Raw genomic sequence first — 24,639 nt, forward strand, 5'->3', positions numbered from 1 at the left:
GCAAAGGCTGCAGGCAGCCGGAAGGGGCGGGGCTGAAGGCCAGGGTCGTCGTCCCTCGGCCTGAGGAGCTTGAAGCTCCTAGGCTGGGGGTGAGAGAGGGGCTCCGGTCTGCGAAGTGCGCGGTCAGGGGGCGTGGGAGGGGGTGCTGAGGAGCCTGGAGGTGTCAGGAGCTTGGGAGAGGCTGGAAGAAGCGGAGTCCGTAGGTGAGGCTGGATGGAGGGGGCGGGGTCGGGTGGGCGAGGCTGGGCGGAGGGGGGCGGGGTCGGGTGGGCGAGGCTGGGCGGAGGGGGCGGGGCCTAAGGGGCGAGGCCTGGTAAGAGAGGGAGAGGGAGAAGGAGAGGGAGAGGAAGAGGGACAGGGGGAGGGGTCGGGTGGGCGGGGCTGCGTGGAGGTGGAAGGGGGACTCGGGGTCCGGTGGGAACGAGATTGGCCTGGGGGACAGGAGGTGGCTGAAAGGGAGGGAGAACGACAGGAGGCGCTCTGTTTGCTCCAAGATCTCATCTTTTGTCCAGTCTACCCTACGATGTTTTTGAGACCTGATTATTATGAAAAAGGAAAAGGCAAGGTGGCTAACATTAATTAACCTTTCTTCCATGCCCGAACCAGGCCTCCTAGATGTGTGGAACTGTCCCCGGGAGCTGTAGCCCTTCACCACCATCTCTACCTCCTTCCTTCTGAGGGAGCCTGAAACTTCTGTCATGGAAAAGTACCACGTGTTGGAGATGATTGGAGAAGGCTCCTTTGGGAGGGTGTACAAGGGTCGAAGAAAATACAGTGCTCAGGTGGTGAACAAAGAGGGGTATCTCTTGGGTGGGATTCTGTACTTCCAGCCACGGTGGAAAATGGGACCAGAATACCAACCTGTGTTCCTGAGGAACTGACTCCCTCATTCCTCTCACAGAGTATTGGGCCCTAATATTGGATTACTTGAGTTCAGATTCTAGATAAGTAGTTTGAACAAGTTACTTAAACTCTCAGTGTCTGTTTCCTCATCTCTACAATAAGGATAATTATGAGTAGTATCTGATTAATGGAGTTTGAGGATTAAATGTGATTTGTGCTGAATTACTATACTAGTACAGTGTCTAGCATGTAGTAAACAATAAATAAATTTTATATTTACTGTTAATTCTCCTCTATCATACCATGTAAGAAGAGATTGACCACTTGAACTCTGTTCTTTTTTCCTCGTTGTTTCTTCCTTCTCTTTCCCCTAAATCTCTTAAATCAGAGTGCTTTACCCAGATCAGAACACCTCTCCCAGAATCCACCAAAGGGATCTGTCTGGCCAAGGCTGGTGTTTCTAGGGCAAGGGGTTGGCGGGGAGGTGGGGAGGGGCTGTATAAGGCCAGGGTACCATGGGGAAGGGGAGTAGGAGACTGGTGAGGAATGAGAATTTGCTCTCACAATCGAAAGCCAGAATTCTGGAGCTCTAGGTGAATGTTTCAATAGCGTGGTTAGGCCGTTACTCTTTTTCATATTACCGCTGACAGGTGGTGGCCCTGAAGTTCATTCCAAAACTGGGACGCTCAGAGAAGGAGCTGAGGAACCTGCAACGAGAGATTGAAATCATGCGGGGTCTGCGGCATCCCAACATTGTACATATGCTTGACAGCTTTGAGACAGACAAAGAGGTGCCCTTCGGTTTTGGGTCACTCTTCCGAAAAAGAAGGGTCCCAGAAATTTCCCGGCCTCAGAATGTATCAAGCTGGAGCCATCAGGACCTTTGCCTTCTCCTTGCAGGTGGTAGTGGTGACAGACTACGCTGAGGGAGAGCTCTTTCAGATCTTGGAAGATGACGGAAAACTTCCTGAAGACCAGGTATGTTCCCTAGCTCAAAATTCTCCCCTCCCCTGACCTCTTTTCACCTTAAGGGACTGATAGGGAAAGCTGAGAGCACTGAGAGTCACCATTTTGAAAACTCCCGAGGAAAATACAAGAGTCTGGGTGTATATGGAGACAGTGTGGTATGCCAGGAAATTATGTGAACACTGGAGCCAAAGTCTCGGAGTACAAAGGGTAACCCTGCCACTTTCTAGCTGGTTCTTCAGGGGCAAGTTACTTTAACCTCTTTGTTCTCAGTTTCCTCATTTAAAAAATGGACATAATTATAATGTCTGTCTCATGAGGCTGTTGTGAAGATTCGTGAATTAATCCATGTAAAGGGTTTCAAAGAGTGCCTGACACACAGCATTCAACATAGTTAGCTATTGTTATCATTATTATTATTAAAGATTTTATTTATTCATCTGACAGAGAGAGAGAGAAGGAGAGAGCACAAGCAGGGAGAGCAGTAGGCAGAGGGACGGGGAGAAGCAGGCTCTCTGCTGAGCAGGGAGCCCAATGCAGGGCTTGATCCCAGGGCCCCAGGATCATGATCTGAGCCAAAGGGAGACTCTTAACTGACTGAGTCACCCAGGCACCCCTAGTTAGCTATTATTAATGCTGTTGATGTCGCTAAGCACCTGTAGGGAAGAAGAGCTAGTGTAGTGGTATCAAGAGGGCAGGAAAGGGTAAGGGTTGTGCTGAAGCAGGATTCACCACCAAGATTTAGTGGTTAACAGCGGGAGGGGCAAACACATTCTCCAGCCACACTTGTTCTAGAGATTTCTCTGTACCTAGCAAGTAGACCCCCTCCGGATGTCCTGTTGAAGCGTGCCATCTCTGAGCATTCTGAGCATTATTACTTGTAAGTCATCATCTTGCTCATTTTGTGTATCTTATTTGTTTGACCATGTCTCTTGAGAAAAAGGACTTTGTCTTATTTAACAATAGGTAATGTGTATTGAAGGCTTACTAAGTGCCAGATACCATTCTGAGAATGGTGTGCTGTAACTTCTTTAATCCTTGTAGTAAGGATTATATAAGGGAGGTGGTATTATTTTTTTTTAACATTTTACTTATTTATTTGAGAGTGAGAGAGATAATGAGAGAGATAGCACGAGCGGGGGGAGAGGGAGAAGCAGGCTCCCTGCTGAGCAGGGATCCTGATGCAGGAGGTGGTATCATTATTATTTTTTTAAAAATATATATATTTATTTATTTAATTGATGGGGGTACGGGGAGAGGCAGAGACAGCAAGAGAGGAAACACAAGCAGGGGCAGTGGGAGAGAGAGAAGCAGCCTTCCCTCTGAGCAGGGTGCCCAGTGCAGGGCTCAGTCCAAGGGCCCTGGGATCATGACCTGAGCCTAAGGCAGATGCCTAATCACTGACCCAGCCAGGCACTCCAGGAGGTGGTGGTATTATCATCAGCTTATAAATGATGCACCTGAGAGGCACAGGATGATCTGTCCATCCATGGTCGTTTTTCTTCAATGAGTGAGTGAACAAATGAATGAATGAATGATTGGGGGGCAAGAACTAAGGCAGGTGTCAAGGGAAGCTCTGTAAGAAAGAAAAAGAGACAATCACATCAGTAATTTAGGGAAGTGTCTTTGGGTTCCTCAGTAGGTTCCTTCCTCTGACCTCTCCTTTCTTTCTCCTACCTGTGTGACCCTTAGGTTCAGGCCATTGCCGCCCAGTTGGTGTCCGCTCTGTACTATCTGCATTCCCACCGCATTCTCCACCGAGACATGAAGCCTCAGAACATCCTTCTTGCCAAGGGTGGTGGCATCAAGCTCTGTGACTTTGGGTGAGAGGTCTGACCTTCCGTCACTGCCTCTCGTTCTGCCGGGAGTGTTAGACCATATGCTTGACTTCGCTGGGCCTCACTGTTGAAGCCGAGCTGGAAACTGGGATTCCCATCTGGTCTTTAGGAAGGTGCTGTCTGTGTAGGTTTGGGATAACTCACACAATGATAGGCAGTGGTCGCCAGGGCTGGTTTGTATTGTTCACGTTCTCTCTTCCCGTTTCCATTCCATCATCTCCCGCAGATTTGCCCGGGCGATGAGCACCAACACAATGGTGCTGACATCCATCAAAGGCACACCACTTTATATGTCTCCAGAGCTGGTGGAAGAGCGTCCATATGACCACACTGCGGACCTCTGGTCCGTGGGTTGCATACTGTACGAGCTGGCGGTGGGCACCCCTCCCTTCTACACGACGAGCATCTTTCAGCTGGTCAGTCTCATCCTCAAGGACCCTGTGCGCTGGCCGACCGCCATTAGTCCTTGCTTCAAGGTAATGAACGTAGAAAGGGAGTTCACTTTGCATCAGAAACCCGTTTTCCTCTGCCTCTGTTCCCTTTTCCAAAATCTGGGGCAAGATTTTGCTGTTAATGAGTGCAGGAGCTGGGCCCAGCTGCCTTGCTTTTCTCCTGTAGGGACTGATTCTGGGAGGCTGTTCTAAGGTCCACCAAACTTGGACCTAGCGGACCCTCCTTGGGGCAGGTTATTCTTTATTGCAATGGAAAGGTAATTTTAAGCCACCAGGGACAGCTGCTATCCTTTTACGCATTCTCTGTTCCACTTATTTCCTATCAGATGCAAGGTCCAGATGATATCTAGATCTGCCCACAGAACTTCTAGTCTTCTTCCTGAAAGAAGGAATCTTCAGACATTCAAATGGCCAGAGCCAGGGGGACTAGCTCAGCTATTAGGGGCAGGTGACAGAGGTGGTGCCCTCTGATTGCAGCAAACTCACAGTGGGGGAGGAGGGGATGAGGAAGGGAGGGAGGAAGAAGAGTTCACTCTTTTTATTTCTTCTTTTAAAGATCTTATTTATTTATTTATTTGACAGACAGAGATCACAAATAGGCAGAGCAGAGAAGCAGGCAGAAGGGAGGAAGCAGGCTCCCCACTGAGCAGAGAGCCTGACGCGGGGCTTGATCCCAGGACCCTGGGATCATGATCTGAGCTTCAGGCGGAGGTTTTAACCCACTGAGCCACCCAGGCACCCCACCCTTTTTATTTCTTATCTAGGGCAAAATTTGGGCCCTCAAATTTAAATGCAACCTTTTCCCCGAGTGCAGTCTCTTTATAACTTTCCTTTGCTCTAAGAGGAAAAGGGGCAAGTCTCTCCCCAATCTCTTTAGTTGGGGAAGCTCCAGTAATTATCAGAAAGAATCTAAACAAAAGAAACTTAAGTGGGCGATAGGCCATTCCTTCTCCCTCAGAGGCAACATGCAGGCATCTTCATTCAGCAAGAGCCACAGATGACACCTTGTTTTACAACAGTGGTCATCAGCTACCAGTACCTTCTCTTCCCATCTGAGGCCCAACTGAGGATGTTCCCAAGGATACCTCATAACAGATGTGCCCCTTTCAGAGGCAGTCTCCCTTCCCCACCACCATCTGAAGACTTGCCGAAGGATTTCTGTGTTGGCGGGCTCCCAAGCCCGTGTGTACGCAATGACTTGAGTGTGAGTGTGCTCTTCACCACGAACGCATCTGTTCCCACCCAGCTGCAGACAAGCCCGCCATCGGAGGGAGGGCACAGTGAGCCATTTGGACTCCTTTGAATGTTTGCTTTCTGAAGGTGATTGTGAAGACGCCAGAATGACTTTGGACAGGACAGGGGGCTCTCCCGGAGGGGAGGCAGTGAAGTGTGGTCCTGGAGCCAGGGACATGAGGGCTACGGATAGGAGTAGAGGGTGGTCAAGACCAGCCAGTTTACTGAAGGAATGGACTCCGGAGTCTTGGTTTCCTGCTTCTGTTGGTGAGTTAAAGAGAGCCTGTAGGAAAGCGAAGACCCATGAGGTATTCTTTTCTCTCTACAGAGCTTTCTACAGGGACTGCTCACCAAGGACCCCAGGCAGCGTCTGTCCTGGCCAGACCTCTTACATCACCCCTTTATAGCTGGTCGTGTCACCAGTGAGTCCTTACAGTTCCCAGGGCTTTGGTACTTCCCTAGGCTCTTCCCCATCTGCCCGCATTCCCCAGGGTCTCGAACTTTCTTCCTTGCCCTTTGCCTAATCTTTGCCACTCCCCTTGCAACCCCGCTCCCTCTTTGTCATGTTGTCAAAATGGTCTCCTTCCACAGAAGCCTGAAGACATAGAAGTTGTCTCTGGCCAAGTGGAGATGGTGGCACAGCTCTAGTGTGATCATGTGTTCTTCTTTTTTCCTCCCTGCAGTAATAACTGAGCCAGGAAGCCCAGATTTGGGCACCCCATTCACCAGTCGCCTACCACCAGAACTTCAGGTCCTCAAGGACCAACAGGTACATCGGCTGGCCCCCAAGGGCAATCGATCTCGCATCTTGCAACAAGCCTGTAAGCATATGGCTGAGGAGGCCAAGCAGAAGGTATGTGGGACGGAGGGGATGGGTGACATGAACAGGCTAGTAACTGGGGAGGTTGGAGAAGGAAGGTTAAGGAAGGACCACAAGTAGAATTTGTACTGCCCTATGGCAACCAAATAGTTTTGATTCAGTGTCTCCTGCCCACTTCCCACAGAAACACCAGAACACAGGACCTGCCCTTGAGCAAGAGGACAGGACCAGCAAGATGGCTTGTGGCACAGCCCCTCTGCCTAGACTAAGAGCCACTCCTCAGGAACCAGGCCTCTTGGCTGGGATCTTGGCCTCAGAAATGAAGAGCAGCTGGGCTGAGTGGGGGGCTGGAGAGGCCCCCCCTGCCCCTCGGTGAGGAGGGGATAGCTAGGGATTTATAGAGTAAAGTATAATCTTGCAGATCTTCGGCTTTAGCCAAAAATGCAACATGGTGCCTGTCACTAACCAGCGCCTCATGGGGCAGGGCCCTGGGAGTCCAAGTCCTGGGTTCTTGAATTCTGATTCTGGATATTTTCCTGATTCATTGGGAATTGTGGGAATTTTCTTTTCTCTATGCCTCAGTTGTACCTTAACTGAGAAGGAAAGAATTGTTTCCATGCAAAAGGGAAGATTATTTGAGTTGAGAGCTACAGGTGGAAACTGCCAAGGTAGACTTGAGAGTAAGATCCAAAGTGGAAGGACAGTCAAGGACACGTGTGGAGTGGTCAACATCCTGTCCTGGCCATATCCTAGAAAAAAGCTCTCCCCACTCTGATCCTGTATGGCTTGTTCTTCATTCTTGCCTTGGACCCAGAGCGATGGACATGTTAATGAACCCTGAGCATCACGGGTCTGGGACTCCTCCTACTTGCTGTTCCTCTGGCAGGGAAAACCGGATAGCCCAGGACTGTGAACGAATTCTTCCAGAGCTGAGGCCAGAGGTGGTGGGCCAGAGGAGCATTGATGCAGTGGACCTAGAAAATGAGGTAAGCCCTAGGGGCTCCTCTTGGCCTTGACCCTGTCGTGGGATGTTGGGTCCGGGTAGATGTTTTTCTGGAACAGTGATTCCCAACTATCCCAGGCATGAGCTCCCCTTGTGTTAAAAATTTCTTTCTTATCATCAATTTGTAGATTGATAGGATAATTGCATAACATCTGAACATGTAATTAGCAAAAATTGGAACACATGGGTAAAAATGAAAGTCCCTTTTGAGCCTCACCCCAATCCCAGTGGTGTCTGCTGTTGCTGGTTTAACCTTTCTTCTTCTAAACTTGCTGAATTTTTATAGATACATGTATGTACACACAGAAATCTGTAGTTTGGCCATTTTTTGTCATTGAGTTCACACCGCAAGTACTGTTTTACATCGTGCCTCACTTACCATATGATCTGTTTTGGAGATCCTTCTACATCTGAACATGTCGTCTTTGGGGGTTTTTACTGTTTTGTTTTGTAATAGTTTCAAACTATTATAATTGTGAGGAGGCCACAAAGAATTCCTGAATACCCTTCATAATATTTCCTAAGATGGATGTGCCATGATTTCTTATTCCCTTACTGATTGGCCTTATGACATTTCCATTTTTTTTAAAAAAAAGATTTTATTTTTTTATTTGACAGACAGAGATCACAAGTAGGCAGAGAGGCAGGCAGAGAGGGGAGGAAGCAGGCTCCCTGCGGAGTAGAGAGCCCAATGCGGGGCTCGATCCCAGGACCCTGGGATCATGACCTGAGCTGAAGGCAGAGGCTTTAACTCACTGAGCCACCCAGGCGCCCCTCCATTTTTTTTTTTTTTTTAAATCATAAACCATGCTGCAATAGACCTGTCTGTAAGTATCTCTTCATGAACTTGTGCCCGTGTTCTCGGAGAGACTTTTCAAGACCCCTCTCATACTGCCAGCTCTACCTTTTGAAACCAGTGGTTGAAATGAATACATCTGTGCTGGAGAGCTCATTGGTCTTGCATTTACTCCCTAATTCCCCAGGCTGGGCGCTACTGTCCTTGAACCTGACATGCTCCTGACCTCTTTCACGCCCCTATACCTCAGGAGCCAGACAGCGACGATGAGTGGCAGCACCTACTAGAGACCGTGGAGCCAGTGCCTGTCCAGCTGAAGGCCCCACTCACTCTGCTGTGCAATCCTGACTTCTGCCAGCGCATCCAAGGCCAGCTGCACGAGGCCGGGGGGCAGGTAATGGGCCCATATAATGGAATTTCAGACTATTGTGGTCACAGAGGAGGCATTAAAAAACATAAGAAACAGAAAGTTTGTCCCTTTTCAGTTCTCTTTCAGTTTATCTATTTAATTCAAGATTTGCTGACCTCCTTTAATAACACATCAATCCTTAAGAAAAAGGGGCTCCTGGGAGGCTCAATCAGTTAAGTGTCCGGCTCTGGGTATCAGCTCAGGTCATGATCTCAGGATCGAGAGACTGAGTCCTGCCTCTAGTTCCACACTCAGTGGGGAGTCTGCTTCCCATTCTTTTCTCCCTCTCTGGTCCTCCACCCATGAGCATTCATGTTCTCTCTTTTGCTCTAATAAATAAATACATCTTTTTTAAAATAAAGATTCTATTTATTTGAGAGAGAGAGGGGTAGCAAGTGAGAGCACGAGCAGGGGGCAGGCAGAGGGAGAAGCAGGCTTCCCGCTGAGCAGGGAGCCTGGTGCAGGGCTCCATCCCAGGACCTTGAGATCATGACCTGAGCCAAAGGCAGATAGATGCCCAACTGACTCAGCCACCCAGGCACCCGTAAGTAAATAAATCTTGAAAAAAGAAAGAAAGAGAACAGGCCTCGATTTTCTCTTTCTGAAGGGAAAGGCATTCATTTAAAGCAGGGGTTGGCAAACTCGGGTGGTAAACATTTTGGGCATTGAAGAGTAAAAGGCAAAAATGGAGGATATTATTGAATACTTCTATAATGAGAGAGAGCACTTTTCCACACAATTTTTATGGATGATGATGTGATCAGCACTGGGTTTTATACACAACGGAAAAATTACTGAACACTACATCTGAAATTAGTAATGTACAATATATTGGCTAATCAAATTTCAATAAAAAATTTTGTTGATGAAATTAAAAATGTAGACATAAATATACAGGCGCTTCTGATACAGGTGTACTAATGAGAAAAAAGATTCTTTTAAAAAGGGTAATATTTTACTTAATTGGTATTCATAATTAATGTTGTTTATTCATTCACCAGTTGATGGACATTTGAATTGTTTCCATTGTTTGGCTTTTATGAGTAATGTTGCCATGAACATTCACATGGAAGTTTTTGTGTGGACAAACGTTTTCATTTTTCTTTCTTGGGTATTTCGGAATTGCTGGGTTGTATGGTAGTTTATATTTACCATTTTAAGAAGCTGCTAGACTATTTTCCAAAGTGGCTGCCTCATTTTGCATTCCCACCAGCACTGTGTGAGGATCTCTGTGTCCCCACATTCTTGCCAGCGTGTATTGTTTGTTTTTATCACAGCCATTTCTAGTGAATGCAAAATCATGTTTTATTGTCATTTTAATTTGCATTTTGCTAATAACTCATGTGGAGCATCTTTTCATGTGCTTATTAGCTCTTTGTATTATCTTCTTTGGTGAAATATCTATTCAGTTCTTGTGCTTATTTTTAAATTGGGTTGTCTGTCCCCTTGAGTTGTTAGAGTTCTTTGTATATTCTGGATAGAAGACCTTTATCACAATGTGGTTTGCAAATATTTTCTCCCAGTCTGTGATTTGTTCTTTTACTTTCATAAGAGTGTTTTTTGAAGCACAAAGGTTTTGAATGTTGATGACATCCAATTACCATTTTTTTCTTTTGTGGATGATGCTTCTGGTGTTATGTGGAAGAAATCTCTTCCAGACCCAAACCCAAAATCCAGAAGATTTCCTCCTATGTTTTCTTCTAAAAGCTTTTTAGTTGGAGCTCTACCATTTAGGTCTCTTGCCCATTTTGAGTTATTTTTTATATATAATGTGAGGTAGGGATCTAAGTTCATCTTTCTGCATGTCATCCCAGCACCCTTGGCCCAAGACTCTCCTTTCCCCATTGAATTGCCTTTGGACCTTGCCTCCCTTCTGGCCCTTCCATGCTGTCCTTTGTAGTGGGGTGGTGGCATCAATAGGGAGGCAGGTGAAAATTCTGCCTCCAGGGTAAGTCTTGTGGATTCGGAATTCCAGCTGAACTACTCTTCAGCTCTGTGGTAATTGACCTTAACCTATCTAGAGGCTTTAGTCTTGTCTTCTGTAAAATGGGTTATTGTGTTTACTAGGCAGGATGGTTGTAAAGAGTAAATAAGCAAATAAGTGAAAAGATTCATTTATTTATTTATTTATTTTAAAAAGATTTTATTTATTTATTTGACAGACAGAGAGATCACAAGTAGGCAGAGAGGCAGGCAGAGAGAGAGAGGAGAAAGCAGGCTCCCCGCTGAGCAGAGAGCCCAATGCGGGGCTCGATCCCAGGGCCCTGGGATCATGACCTGAGCCGAAGGCAGAGGCTTTAACCCACTGAGCCACCCAGGCACCCCAAGTGAAAAGATTTAGAAATGGAGAATGACATAAAGCACTTGACATAAATGTTACTCTTTTCTGAAGGATTAACTTTTGAAGAACAACTCTTTGAAAGTATCAGAGTGCCTTTACCTTTCAGGTTATGTATAAATAAGTGGCAGACCGGATTTGGCCTGTGGGTCATAGTCAAGCCCTGATTTAGAGTTAGATAATACGGTTTTATCTGTCTGGAATTGAATGACATTGTTTTGTGTCTGTTGTTTTATATCTTTGGAAGTGCATGTGTGCGTGCATGCGTGTTTGTGTGTGTATGCGTGTGTGTGTGTGTGTGTGTGTGTGTATGTATGTATAAGGTGAAGGACTGGAGAAGTGAGGGAGCAGATAGGAATGGCGCTGGGGAGATGCCTGGGTTGCTCAATCAGTTAAGCACCTGCCTTTGGCTTGGGTCATGATCCTAGGGTCCTGGGATCGAGTCTGGAATCAGGCTCCCTGCTCCATGGGGAGTCTGCTTTTCCCTCTGCCACTCCCCCCTGCTTGTTCTTTCTCTCTCTCTCTCTATGATAAGTAAAATAAATAAAACCTTAAAAAAAATGGCACTGGGTCCCACAGAGATGGAGGGGAGGTCCCCTTTCCCTTGGTCGCTTCCCCTTTTTCTCTGTTCTTTTTCTCTGGGTTTTAGACCCAAAGAAAGGAGTGGGAACATCTGGTCTGCTTTGGCCGCTCCTTGGGGACACTGGTATCTGTGACTCTCCTTTTCCCTCTGATAATATCGATTCCTATGTGTTTCCCTGCTGTCACCCAGATCCTGAAGGACGTGCTGGAGGGTGCATCCCAGATCCTCCCAGCACTCCGGGTCCTGAGCAGTCTTCTGTCTAGCTGCTGTGACTCGGTTCCCTTGTACTCCTTCTGCCGTGAGGCGGGGCTCCCTGGCCTCCTGTTCAGCCTGCTCAGACACAGCCAGGAGAGCAGCAGTATCCAGCAGGTAAGCCCTAAGCCAGGAGCCTCGGAAGACTTCAAGGAGTTTTTTCACCTGGGATTTCTCTCCTTCAGATGTCCTCTTCTTCAGTTTCTCCACCTTGGATTTCTATTCGGCCCACTGCCTTTTCTTTTCTTTCCTCCTGTCTAGTTAGTAGATAATGAGTCGCAAACCTACTGCCCTCTGAGGCCAGACAGATCCTGTCACGCAGGGAAGTAGAGTCTGCGTGACTGTATAAGCAGTGGGGAATATGGTAAATTAGAGTGCCTGTGCCCAGTCTGAATGGGACATCCCCTCGGCTCCGGCTCACTGTTGCCACGTGAGAACATGGGCGCAGTGTTACCAGATCTTCCAGTTTTCTGAGAGAAGCTGGAAATCCAGGGGCGCCTGGGTGGCTCAGTCAGAAAGCATCTGCTTTCAGTGGAACTACTCCTTAGCTGCGTGATAAAGCTTCTGGGATCGAGCCCCATGTTGGGCCCAGCGGAGAGCCTGCTTCTCCCTCTCCTTCTGCTGCTCCCCCTGCTTGAATGCTCGCTCTGTCTCTCACTCTGTGTCAAATAAAAAAAAGAAAGAAAGAAAAAAAAGGAGCTAGAAATCTGGATTTATATGCATAGTTTCCCACTCTGTAGAGCACTGTGTTTTGGAATGTTAAATCCTAAGCTTTCATTGCCCTGATTTTATAGAACGGAGTACTGAAATTCAGAGATTCACCAACTCATATGCAGGCACTAACTTATAAATGGTCACAGGGACGATGAGTGGAGGAGCTAGGACTGAGGCTCAGTGTGTCCGAGGCGGAATCCCTCCCTCCCCATACTGTGTTCTGCTGTGGCCGGGCTGCGAGGAGAGAATATGGAAACATTTAACGGGGCCTTGGCTCAGGCAGCTGAAAGTGGCCTTCTGCTCATGAGTACTAACCTCAAGCGTTTTTAAGGAATTTAGAGAACTTGAGCTATTTTGAAAAACCGAGCCTCTTAGACTCCTGAATGCTATTCAGGCCAAACCAGACACATTTTCAGGCTGTTTACCGGCCACTGGCTGCCACTTTGTTACCTCTAGATTTCTCTGTCCGGTGGCTCTCTTCCCTCTGTCCCTTCCTGTTCGGTCAACCTGACTGGATATCGGACACCTTTTTTCTTTCTTTCTTTCTTTTTCGTCTTCTTTTTTTTTTTTTTTTACTGCTTTTTCTCTTCTTCGTCTCCATCCTCTACATTGCCCTTACTCTCTGTCCTCTTCCCTGGCAGCAATGTTGGTATGGGACCTTCTTACGGGACCTGATGGCTGTGATTCAGGCCTACTTTGGCTGCACCTTCAATCTGGAGAGGAGCCAGACAGGTGACAGGTGGGACGAGAGCCAGCTCTACTCCATTGGCCACTTTGGCTTCGATTTCTACCCGTTTCTTACCCCCTCTGTTAGGAGGAGGCTGAGTAAGGAGAAGCCGAAGGGTTAGGGATCGGCTGTCTGACTGGGAGTCTAGCTAATCCTTCTAAGGACCCCGACACCCCTCTAAGTTCACCCCAAGACTTGCAGGCTCTAAGGGTCCCCCATACACTAAAGGGAAGGGTCACAATATGAATGACCTAGAGGAAATGGCAAAGAAGGAATGAAGAGGGTGTGTATAGCAGACCACATGTGTGTTCAGCAGGGGAAAGAGGAGAGAGTGTTCTGAGATGTTTCTTTGCAGGGACTCTCCTGTCTGCCCAGAACTGACCCATTTACCACATGTGGGCTTTTAGGGAGACGGGCTATTTTTTCCCAGCCTACAGGTGTTTCAGGAGGCCGCCAACCTCTTTCTGGACCTGTTGGGGAAACTGCTGGCCCAACCGGATGACTCTGAGCAGACCTTGCGGAGGGATAGCCTTGTGGTAATCTCTCTTGTCCAGATTTCTGCCTTGATGTCTTTCCCTGTGCTTCTCCCTTCCCCTTTCTTATAACTACATAGGGTTAGGTTAAGTTAATACAACAAACATTTCCAAACTGTGTGCCATATGGGTAAGAGAAATCCCCATCTTCAAAGGACTGGAAATAGTCTAATAGAGGAGATGAAAAATGATCAAGGACAACAGTGTGAGAAGTACATTAGAACTTGTATAAAACTTGTATGAAATACAGAAGCACCACTGAAGAAGGTATGATTAATGCTACTTGGGGAGTCCTAGAAGAAGTCTTGAAAGAAATTATCTTTGCTAGGATTTGAAGAACTCATAAAAGTTTGTTGGGTGTGTGACGCAGGAAGTAGAACATTCCAGGCAGAAGGCGCAGCATATATAAAGATCTAGAGGCATTAAGCACTGTGGCCTTTTTCAGGGAACCACAAGTTGAAGTATTCCTTCTCGAGGAGACTTGCAGATGGGCTAGTATTTCCCAAATTTATTTGTCCTATGGACCAGTAAACTAATGGGTTCTCATCCCTGGACTATGGAGGTGAGGGACAGGAGAATGGAGAATGGAGCAAGAAGATAGCTGGGTTCTGACGGATCTCAGAGGAGTTAGAGAGGAACATCAGTGAGGAAGTAAGCAATTGCCTAGTCATTGTTCAAACAGGCCGGCCCCGTGGGGTACACAGATCTGGGCTGCATTTCAGCCTCCAGCTAGCAGTCCAGTCCACCTCTTCTAGTCTGAAAGCCTAGTTTAACATCCCTTAACTCTTTTGATTTAGGAAGCTTTTTCAATGTCTAACCTAAATTTGGGGCATCAGCAACTCACGTTATCGGCTAGCATTTATCCTATAGGTCACGGTGCTGCAAGTGCATGGAGAGTTTGGAATAAATACCCTACCACCCAAAATTCTGAACCAGTAGCACTGGCTTGGGAGGTACCCAGGAATCCCCAGGAATTCATTTGCTCATGGTCCATAGCTAACACTTGGAGAGGTATCATCTGGGAGGCAGCTGATCAGAGAATAGAAGGCTTGCTATCTAAAACTGCCATCCTCGAAATGTGAAGGCAGTTATAATGTGAGGAATACTTCATCACTGCTGGTCCCTCTGGGTTTTCTCTTTTTTTCTCAGGTTCTCGGGGGGTTCTTGCTCCTTACCCTCAGCCCCATCACTTTTCTGCTGCCCTCATGTTGACCCGACCCTTGTCTCCCTTAGTGCTTTACTGTTCTGTGTGAAGCCATGGATGGGAACAGCTGGACTGTCTCCAAAGCCTTTTACTCCAGCCTGCTGACGACTCAGCGGTCGGTGCTGAACGGGCTGCTCCACGGCTTGACAGTTCCTCAGCTGCCTTTCCACAGTCCCCCAGGTAACCGGAGTAGAGCACTGAGGTTCTGGTTACTCTGGGGCAGCTCTGGCTCTGCGTCCCTCCCCCTCCCCGCAACTGCCATTGCCTTGATTAGCACCTGGCATCTGGCAAGTGCTCAGTAACTAGCTGCACACTGGAAGAATGAATGGGGAGCTGAGAGAAGCAACCAGACCCAACCCTGCGTTCTTTGCCTTTCTCCATAGGAGCCCCCCAAGTGAGCCAGCCACTGCGGGAGCAGAGCGAGGATCTGCCGGGAGCCATGTCCTCTGCGTTGGCGGCCATCTGTACTGCTCCGGTGGGGCTGCCCAGCTGCTGGGAAGCCAAGGAGCAGGTCTGAGCTGCAGTGTCTGCTTCCTCTAATCCGGCTGCTAGAGATGAGGGAGCTGGCCTCAGCTCCTCAGAAAGGCAGAAAAACAAGCATTCATGCTTTCCCTTACTCTGTACTTTCAGAAACAGATGCTCCCACCCTGGGTCTGGGTCCCTTATAGAATATGATGTCCCCTGAATCCCAAAGCCCTTGTCCAGCCGGTTAGAGAGCTTGGTGATAAACTTCCCATTTGGCAGGGTGGCTGATCCGAAGATGCCCGTGATGCTCCTTGAAGGGATCAGGGTTTAGATTTCCTGCCCCCTTTCATCCAGCAATGCTTTCTTCTGCACCTGCCTGCACTCGGGCTAAACTAGGCCATGACCTTTGGTTCTCCATCAGCCATAGGGACTGGGGGTGGGATGAGGTCTGAGGTTCCTGGTCAGCCTGAGGGAGAGTGGCTAGCAAGGGGTTGAGAAACCTGATTTGTTGAAGATAGGAGAGGAATAGGATGGGAATCTTGGGAACGGGATGGGAATGGAGACCTCAGGTGTGTCCCTACAGATCTCTCGGCATTTGGCGAATCAGCTAACTGAAGACAGCAGCCAGCTGAGGCCATCCTTGATCTCTGGCTTGCAGCATCCCATCCTGTGCCTCCACCTCCTCAAGGTATGCCTGTCCTCCAGATCTCTGTTCATTCGTTCTTTTTTAGGGGGGCAAGGGACAGAGGGAGACAGAGAATCTTAAGCAGGTTCCATGCTGTGTATGGGACGTGGGGCTCGATCTGAGATCATGACCTGAGCCAAAATCAAGAGTTGGACTCTTAACTGACTGAGCCACCCAGGTGCCCCAGATTTCTTTTCGGTCCCCAGGACTGAGAGAGATAGAGAAGGTCCCTTTCTGCTTTTAAATCTATTCCACTGAGATGGCCCCAGTGTTAGCCAATGCTCACCAGAACGGAGAAGTAGCCCGATTTCAGTGTCTTGTGGCAAGAGGTGGAAGTGGCCTGGACTTCTCTATGATCCCCGGGGTGGACACAGGGTCTGTTGAGAGGCTAACCTGTTTGTAAGCCCAGGGGCCGCTCAGCCTCACTGACCAACTGCTTCCTACTCCCTCAGGTTCTCTACTCCTGCTGCCACGTCAGCGAGCACCTGTGCCACCTTCTAGGGCAAGAGCCCCTGGCCTTGGAGTCACTGTTGTTGTTGGTCCAGGGCAAGGTACGCCGGCAACATAGGCGGGTGCGTCGTGGTGGCCCCACTGTCTCAGTGGGAAGCTGCTCTGCTATCTGAGGCTTCCCTTGTAGGTGAAGGTTGTGGATTGGGAAGAGGCTACCGAAGTGGCACTCTATCTCCTGTCCCTTCTTGTCCTCCGGCTGCAAGATCTGCCTTCTGGGTAAGCCATGAAGTGGGGTCTTTGCGCTGGGACCTTGCATCCCCACAGCTCACCTTGACTTCAGATTGGGGGAATGGCACCCTGCAGCCTGTGCTGAGGAGGGATTGGCATGGAGAGAGTGAAGTCTTCTCTACAAACAACAGACATAGCGTCCCACAAACTTTGTGCTTTGGCGACAGTTGGACAGCCCCTGGGAGAGTGCCATCCAGCGGGGAGGGGGGCCCCTCACCAGCCTCCTTTCCCTCGGCGGCACCCTTTGACGTATCCCCTTTTTCCAGAATGGAGAAGCTAGGCAATGAGATTGCTACTCTGTTTACCCACTCACACATCGTCTCTCTCGTGGTGAGTTCTCAGCTTTCCTCTTCCTCTCCTTTCCCCCCTGCTATCCAGCCCTTCAGGGGGAGCATGGGCATCATTGTCTCAGCAGCAGCTGGTTCGGAGGCATTCCTTGGGGCCTGGCGGAGACTGCATGTCCTTCCTGCTGTGCAGACTCAGACTTTTCCTTCTCCTCTAACTCCTTCCAGAGTGCAGCAGCCTGTCTGTTGGGACAACTTGGTCAGCAAGGGGTGACCTTTGACCTCCAGCCTGTGGAGTGGATTGCGGCAGCGTCGCATGCTCTGTCTGCGCCTGCGGAGGTGAGGTGGGCCAGGGAGGACATGATGCAGACCCAGGACTCCACTCTGGGAAGAGACTGAAGTGCCAGCCTGCCTGGGGCAAACCAAGGAGTGGGAAAGGAGCCAAAGAGTCTTTCCTTTCCTCTCTGCCGGCCCCCAGATAACAGCCCCCTCTGAGCCCAGATTGGCAAGCCAAGAAGGGGAGAGAGAGGGGGACCCGAGTTACCAGAGGATGAGATTTCCTGCTTACTTTAGTTCCCTCCTCCAGCAGCTCCTGCAATCTTTATAAAAGCTTCATCTGTTCTCTGCCTGCAGTTTGCACTCCCATCCCCTCTCCTTCTCCTTAACTGAGATAGGAAAGATGGCTAGGGTCCTGAGAATTCGTCAGGAATTCGGTCCACCATGTAGCCTCCTTGTCGCTTTCTCCTTTTCAACGCCTGCCCCGCCCTCGTTTTTAGATACCTGGGAGTCCGTATTTCTGTCATTTTGTAGAAGGAAGGATAGACTCCGTATTCAGATGATTGTCATCCCCAAAGACACAGAATTCCTTATAACTTAGAAAACACTTTGCATGTCTTCCCACAACATGCTCGAAAGAGAGACACATGAAATGTAATGACACTCACCTGCTTTTTCTAGATGAAGTTGAACTTCAGAGAGGGAGTAGGGATGGCATTCCCATTCATCCAGGAGCCCCATTCAGAAACCTGGGAGTCCTCATAGACTGTGCCTTCTGCTCCGTTATTCCCCCATCTAGATGGTTCCGCCAGGTCCCATGTGCTCTGCCTTCCTGTCATCACTCAGATCTTCTGCTGCCCACCACCGTCACTGCCCTGCCTTAGAATGTGTGCACATCATTGATCTTAGACTGTGGCACTTGCCTGCCGAAGGGTCTCTTTTCTAGACTCTCTCCTCCCCGGTCCACTCTCTTCACTGCCACCAGGGTGAGCTTTCTTCAAAGTCTAATCATTTGTTCAACCAATAAGTATCCAGTACAGAAATATGTCTTGAGGACCAGACACTATTCTGGGCTCTGAGGATACAGCAGTAAATGCAAGAGACGAAAATCTTGCCCATGTAGACTTTGCATAAGTCCTCGGTGGCTTCCCTTGCTTCTGGGATAAAGTTCAAACTCCTTTACCTTCTTCTCAAAGCTCACCTGTTTCCTCTGGGCTTTATAATCTTGCTGTGCCCAGATTTACCCCTTCCAAAATTCACCATCATCCCTCATGAGCTGCTTTATTTATGCTATGAGTTCTACTTGGAATGCTGTCCCTTCCTACCTCCTTCTCTTGACTGCCTTTGAAACTTTCAGTTCACCAGTGTGCTACTTCTAGAAGGCAGAGTTAGGCCCTCTCCACTGCGTCTCCATCCCCACACCACCCTGGCTGCTTGTCCAGCAAGTGTCTTCCTATCCTAACAGCTTATGTGTCTCTGGATTAGAGGTAGTCATTGAATGAACAGTTGGGAACCCAAACTCCTGAATCCAGAAGAGCTGTCCACACTGCCCCGAGCTGGGGAAGAGCTCTTTCTGCCTGACAGGGAGTTGCATGTGTGGGACCTGCATTCTTCCTGCCTCTCTCCAACAGGTCCGGCTGACCCCACCAGCTGGCTGTGGATTCTATGATGGCCTCCTCATCCTCCTGCTTCACCTCCTCACCCAGGTGCAGGTGCCTCCTAGGTTGATGAACCGCTAGACAATGAATGAAAGCAACCCACATTCACCTTTTCTGTCCAACTAGAATGCCACCTGTGATAGCCCTCAGCACAGACCCTTTCTGGGGAATCACAGCTGCCCCCTCAGTGGGGGAGGAGAGCCGTAATTCCCTGGTTTCCAGCAGTCACACACATGATTAAAATGTGGGAAGAAAGGGAACTCAGACAACAGGGAAATCCTTGGTCATTGGGAAAAACAGAGGAGTTATTTCTGGATGCTCTCCTCATAGGTCAGGGATAAGAGTGGGGGAAAAAAAAGGCACGTTTGAGGTTTGACTTTGACCTCCCTACCCACCCTCCAATTTCTTCTCCAGCCAGGGAAGGGCAGCCTGATAAGGGATGTGGCTAGCTCAGAAATGTGGACCGTTCTATGGCACCGCTTCTCCATGGCCCTAAGGCTCCCTGAGGAGGTGTCTGCCCAGGAAGAGGAGCCGTCCCTGTCCAGGCCACAGAGCCCGGAGCCAGACTGGACGCTGATCTCCCCCCAAGGTATCTTTCCATCAGTGTGACTTCCATTGAGGGGCCAAAGTATTGAGGCCTCTTTTCAAGAGGAGGCCGCCCAGCCCTGGGTCAGTCCACAGAGATGACTATGACTTGTCGCTTGGGGAGAGGATGGCGCAGGCTATGCTTGGTGGTAAAGGGACTAAGAGTGGGGAGCCCTCGAGAAGCAGGAGCACCTGGGCCTCTTGCCTGCTCCACTGAGTCTCCATTCTGGGTGTTTCCAGGCGTGGCCGCCCTGTTGAGCCTGGCCGTGGCCATCTTCACCCAGGAGCCCCAGTTATGCCTGAGCCACCTGTCGCAGCGTGGAAGTACCCTCATGTCCACCTTGAAGCATCTGCTGTCCCCCAGCTTCCTGCATCCTCTGGGCCGGGCGTGAGTCGGAGCTGGAGGAGGGAGACCGGGCAGGCTGGAGAGTCTGCAGGGCGGGGGAGGGTGGGGGCTGTAACTGACAGCTTGAGCTATGAGACGAGCAGTGGGATTGGTGAGATGGGGGAAGGGGATCCGGGCTTGGGGATTTGAGCAGGGGGCAGAGGGGGCAGAGAATGGTAAAGGGTGGGTGAGGAAGACCCAGCCAATCCTTCCGCACTGCCCTCCTTAGGCCTCACGGGTCTGAGTTTCTGCCCTTCGTGGTGCTCTCTGTCTGCCAGCTCCTCTGCTTTCCCTTCGCCCTGGACGTGGATGACGACCTCCTCGGAGGTGTATTGGCTGACTTTGTGGACTCAGAAATCGCAGCCCACCTGCTGCAGGTGCATGGGAAGCTCCTCAGGCACAAAAGTCGGGGCGGCGGTGGGGGGGTCGGTGAGGGGGAAAGGTGGCCAGCCTATTGTACTCGAATTATTCAGTTGTCGGCAGCTCCAGGGCTCTCCCATGCCCCTGGAAGAGTGGAGGCCCTGCTCCAGCTAAGGGCTGGGAGTGGAGGAAAGCACTCCGGCCTGAGCAGAGACACTGCTTGGAGCTGGGTTGGTCCTTCCTCTCTCCACCAGTCCCTCTTCTGGATCCGTCAGAGCTCCATGGGGCGGACATCCCAGTCTAGGCACTGGAGACCCAGCTCCTCAGCCAGGATTCACCTCTCTGGCGATTGCTGGCACTAAGCAGTGGGCCTCTGAAGGCAGAGCGAGCACATCCTTGCAGAGAAAAGGGATGCTCGTACACCCATGCCCCTGGGCTCCACACTGCATCTCGCGTGGAGGGCTTGGCTCAGGTCTTCCCATTCCCTGTGGTATTTCTCAGCCTAGCTTGGCTGTTCTCTCCACCGGAGCTGGGGCTCCTTCAAGCTGGCTCGCTGCAGTGAGTGCTCCCTCTCCCTGACACCCTTCTGCCGGCTGCCCCTGCCCCTCTTTCCCCAGGTCTGCTGTCACCACCTTCCGTTGCCTCAAGCCGAGTTGCCTATCAGTCTCCTCACGCGCCTGGCCCTCACGGATCCCACCTCGCTCAACCAGTTCGTGAACGCGGTGGCTGCCTCCCCTCGAACTGTCATCTCTTTCCTCTCAGTTGCCCTCCTGGGTGACCAGCCAGTGCTCACCTCCGACCTTCTCTCGCTGTTGGCCCACACAGCCCGAGTGCTGTCTCCCAGCCACTTGTCCTTTATCCAGGAACTCCTGGCCGGCTCTGATGAATCCTATCGGCCACTGCGGAGTCTCCTGGGCCACCCAGAGAACTCCGTGCGGGCCCGCACTTACGGGCTCCTGGGACACTTGCTGCAGCACAGCATGGCCCTGCGGGGGGCGCTGCAGAGCCAGGCTGGGCTGCTCAACCTCCTGCTGCTGGGGCTTGGAGACAAGGACCCTGCCGTGCGGCGCAGTGCCAGCTTCGCTGTGGGCAACGCAGCCTACCAGGCGGGTCCCCTGGGCCCGGCCTTGGCCGCCGCAGTACCGGGTATGACCCAGCTCCTCGGAGATCCTCAGGCCGGCATCCGGCGCAACGCTGCGTCAGCTCTGGGCAACTTGGGGCCCGAGGGCCTGGGGGCAGAGCTGATACAGTGCCAAGTACCGCAGCGACTCCTGGAGATGGCTTGTGGGGACCCACAGCTGAATGTGAAGGAGGCTGCCCTCATTGCCCTCCGGAGCCTCCGGCAGGAGCCCTGCATCCATCAGGTACACCCCTGGGGGACTCGTGGACCCCAATGGTGGGCTTGTACGTCACGACATTTTTCCGAGGGAGTCTTTAAGGAATTGGGATACCCCCTGACCCCCTGTCCGGAAGTGGGAAATGAAGCACTCCTCTCCCACCTCCCACCCTGGAGAAGGGCAGGAGTGCAGGAGAGGGCTCTGAGGAGTGGGAAGTTCTGCGATCTCAAAGACCAGGGTTTCCGTCTTGAGGCTGGGTGGGATGGAGGTGAAGACACACTAGGCCATCTTGAGGCATGGAGGCGTTTCATCCTAGGGGACATGAAGCAGGTAGCCCATCTTTTTTCAGCACTCACCACGTGACAAGCCGCATGCTAATCATTTTCCCTTTATCTTCTGGTGTAAGCTATTATAGTCCCCATTTTGCAGGTGAGAACCTTAAGGCACTAAGAATTTGAGAACTTGTCCAAGTTACAAAGCTATTTGAGGGGACTGGACTTCTGAGCTCAAGAGTCGGAGTCCTGAGCCCCATACTGTAACCACGGCTTTATTCTGCTTTTTCCACCCTGTCTATAAAGTAGCCTAAAGGAAACCAAACATCTACCTATGGTAAAGCTAAACGTCCAAGTTTTACAGTGCAGTAAGGTAGCCTTGGGTGGAACATTTTGACAGGATGGTGATGATATAAATGATAGCATTTTCTGGCAATCCCTGTGGGGAAATAATGAAAGGGATTCTCGGTAGCAACAAGGTTAAGGCCCACTGGTCAGGATCCATGGCTGGGAAGTGCACTTTTGACCCAATTGTCACCACGACATGTGTTACCCTTCCTGGGGACAAGTGCACGGATCCCTCAGTGCCTCGCTTTCATGGTATGTAGCCAGAGCAAACAGGAATAGACCTCTGGTCTTGATAAGCCCCGTCTCATCAAGATGAGTCCCCAAGAGCCCATTTTCTTTTTCTTTCTTTTCTAGAGTGGGAATTGCTGGGCCATGTCATGTTCTGTCATCTCTTCTCTGTCCCACAGGTGCTGGTGTCCCTGGGGGCCAGTGAGCGGTTAGCCATGCTCTCTCTGGGGAACCAGTTACTGGCGCCCAGCAGCCCCCGGCCCGCCTCTGCCAGACACTGCAGGAAACTCATTCACCTTTTGAGGCCAACCCACAGCACTTGATCTCAGATTCCTGCGGTCCGTCCTCCAGCCTTTTTGGCCCCTTATTGCCAACCTCTCCTTTTTCTACTGTATGAGACACCAACTCAGCCAAGAGCTAAAGAGACTTAAAAAAAAAAAAAAAAAAAAAAAAGATCGAGAGAGATAAGCTGCAAGTGAACTGATTGAGAACGAAAAACTAGAAGAGATTTATGTATAAAGCTCCCTCCTTTCCCCAGATACTGATTTCAACCAGTAAACTTCATTGATGTTGGTGCCACAGAAGATTGCTTCCTTTTCTACATCAAAGGCTCTTTCTCTGATCATGTGCCTTTAATCCCAAGAACATGCCTCCCGGATGTCAGGGACGTATCTTCTATCTGGGAGCTCTCTTGCTTTCTGGAACTCCTACAATGCTTCCAGCAGGTTCTTACCTTAGCACACTGGCCCCAGGACAGTGATAAGAACAGAGCCTGTCTCACTGCTGTGGATGGTTCTTGGACCCATAGCCCACATTCCTGTCTGTGGGTTAGGGTGGAGGGTCGTTCTTTTCTCTTTTTCTTTCTTTATTTTTTCCTTTCCCTCCCTGCCTGCCTGTCTTCCTCTCTCTCTCTCTCTCTTTTTCTTTCTTGCCTTCTGGCCTTCCTGCCTTCCTTCTGCTTATCCTTCCTCTGTTTGTAAATTCTTGCCATAGAATGTATATCTTACCTTGCTTGGAGCTGCCAGGGTCAGAGGTCGTGGGGCTCAGCTCCTCTCTCAGCTGCTGTGGGGTGCCAGAAGCAATTGTGTCCTATTCACACGGGATCCTGGCTTCCATTCTGGTCGGAAAGACGATGAACTTACTAAAATCAGTGAATTCTGTATAGCACATAGAGAGGTAAGAAAAGCTCTGGAGAAAAATGAAGCACAGAAAGAGGATGAGTGCTGAGTTGGATGGTCAGGCTAGGCCTCACTGAGATGACCTTTGAGCAAAGACTTGAAAATGAGGGAATGAGTGCCGCTATCTGAGGGAAAATTTGAGGCAGAGACAATAATCACTTCAAAGGCCCTGAGACAGAAGCATGCTTGAGGTGCTGTGAGGAAGGCCAGTTTGGATGGAATATATTTTGAACATAGAGAAAATAAGATTTTTTTTAAACTGGCCAGATGTGGGGGTGTGAACAAAGGAAAGTAGACAAGGATGACTCTCAGATTTTTGTCCTAAGTAATTGGGAGAATGGAATTGCCATTAACTAAAATGAGGAAGGCTATTAGTGTAGTGGTAATGGGTGGGAAAATTCAAGTTCAGTTTTGAACATGTGAAGTCTGTTAGTTGGAAATTTTTAAACACCCAGAAGTGGAGACGTGAACTCTGTGAACTCCATTATGGTTCCAACAGCTGCCATAGCTATTCTTCTTCTAGTCAAGAATTTTATTTATTTATTTTTAAGTATTCTAAAACAAATCTTGGGAAACATGTGATGTTACCTAAGTACTTTGGTGTATATCTTTAACAGATCAGAACTCCTGTTTTTGTTTTTAGCAAAACCACAGTACTTCAATAAGTCTTGTCTGGATTCAGGCAAATATGGTATTGTATTTTTTTAAAGATTTTATTTATTTATTTGACACAGACAGAAATCACAAGTAGGCAGAGAGGCAGGCAGAGAGAGAGGGAGAAGCAGGCTCCCCGCCAAGCAGAGAGCCCGATGTGGGGCTCGATCCTAGGACCCTGAGACCATGACCCAAGCCGAAGGCAGAGGCTTAACCCACTGAGCCACCCAGGTGCCCCGTATTGTATTTTTAAATCTCAATTTTTTTTTCCCCCATAAAAGATGAACTAGGAAGAATTACTTTAGCAAAGAATTCTTTTTCCCCAAATAATTCATTAAATACTAGCTAGAAATACCGTGCTTGTCTGGTACATAAAAAATTTGATGTAGAGAAATTAAATATACCAACTTTTTAGGTTTTTGCATAAAAAAAGAGTTAATCATATCATGAGGGAGCATAATAAGGAAACACGTTT

General features: G+C 49.5%; 1 protein-coding gene across 3 annotated transcripts; it reads left to right on the forward strand.

Annotated features, from left to right (window-relative positions):
• The first annotated feature begins 55 nt into the window (after positions 1 to 55).
• Positions 56 to 22,913, forward strand: STK36 (serine/threonine kinase 36). Of its 3 annotated transcripts, none has more exons than XM_044241606.1 (27): positions 56 to 203; positions 607 to 782; positions 1,494 to 1,634; positions 1,744 to 1,821; positions 3,502 to 3,632; positions 3,874 to 4,123; positions 5,661 to 5,754; positions 6,016 to 6,185; positions 6,337 to 6,524; positions 7,039 to 7,138; positions 8,202 to 8,345; positions 11,471 to 11,650; positions 12,889 to 12,986; positions 13,405 to 13,510; positions 14,741 to 14,891; positions 15,095 to 15,222; positions 15,760 to 15,864; positions 16,314 to 16,412; positions 16,499 to 16,587; positions 16,866 to 16,929; positions 17,112 to 17,222; positions 18,791 to 18,871; positions 19,232 to 19,406; positions 19,643 to 19,790; positions 20,017 to 20,164; positions 20,765 to 21,511; positions 22,512 to 22,913. In XM_044241606.1, exons 2-27 carry the CDS (start codon positions 699 to 701, stop codon positions 22,653 to 22,655), a joined length of 3,954 nt encoding a protein of 1,317 aa, XP_044097541.1. In that variant the 5' UTR covers positions 56 to 203; positions 607 to 698; the 3' UTR covers positions 22,656 to 22,913. The 3 variants fall into 3 exon arrangements, with proteins under 3 accessions (XP_044097541.1, XP_044097543.1, XP_044097542.1); XM_044241608.1 differs by having other exon boundaries at positions 18,791 to 18,865; XM_044241607.1 differs by lacking the exon at positions 56 to 203 and adding an exon at positions 297 to 313.
• The last annotated feature ends 1,726 nt before the right edge of the window (positions 22,914 to 24,639 follow it).

Source organism: Neovison vison, chromosome 3 (assembly GCF_020171115.1).
Source record: "Neovison vison isolate M4711 chromosome 3, ASM_NN_V1, whole genome shotgun sequence".
Taxonomy (NCBI): domain Eukaryota; kingdom Metazoa; phylum Chordata; class Mammalia; order Carnivora; family Mustelidae; genus Neogale; species Neogale vison.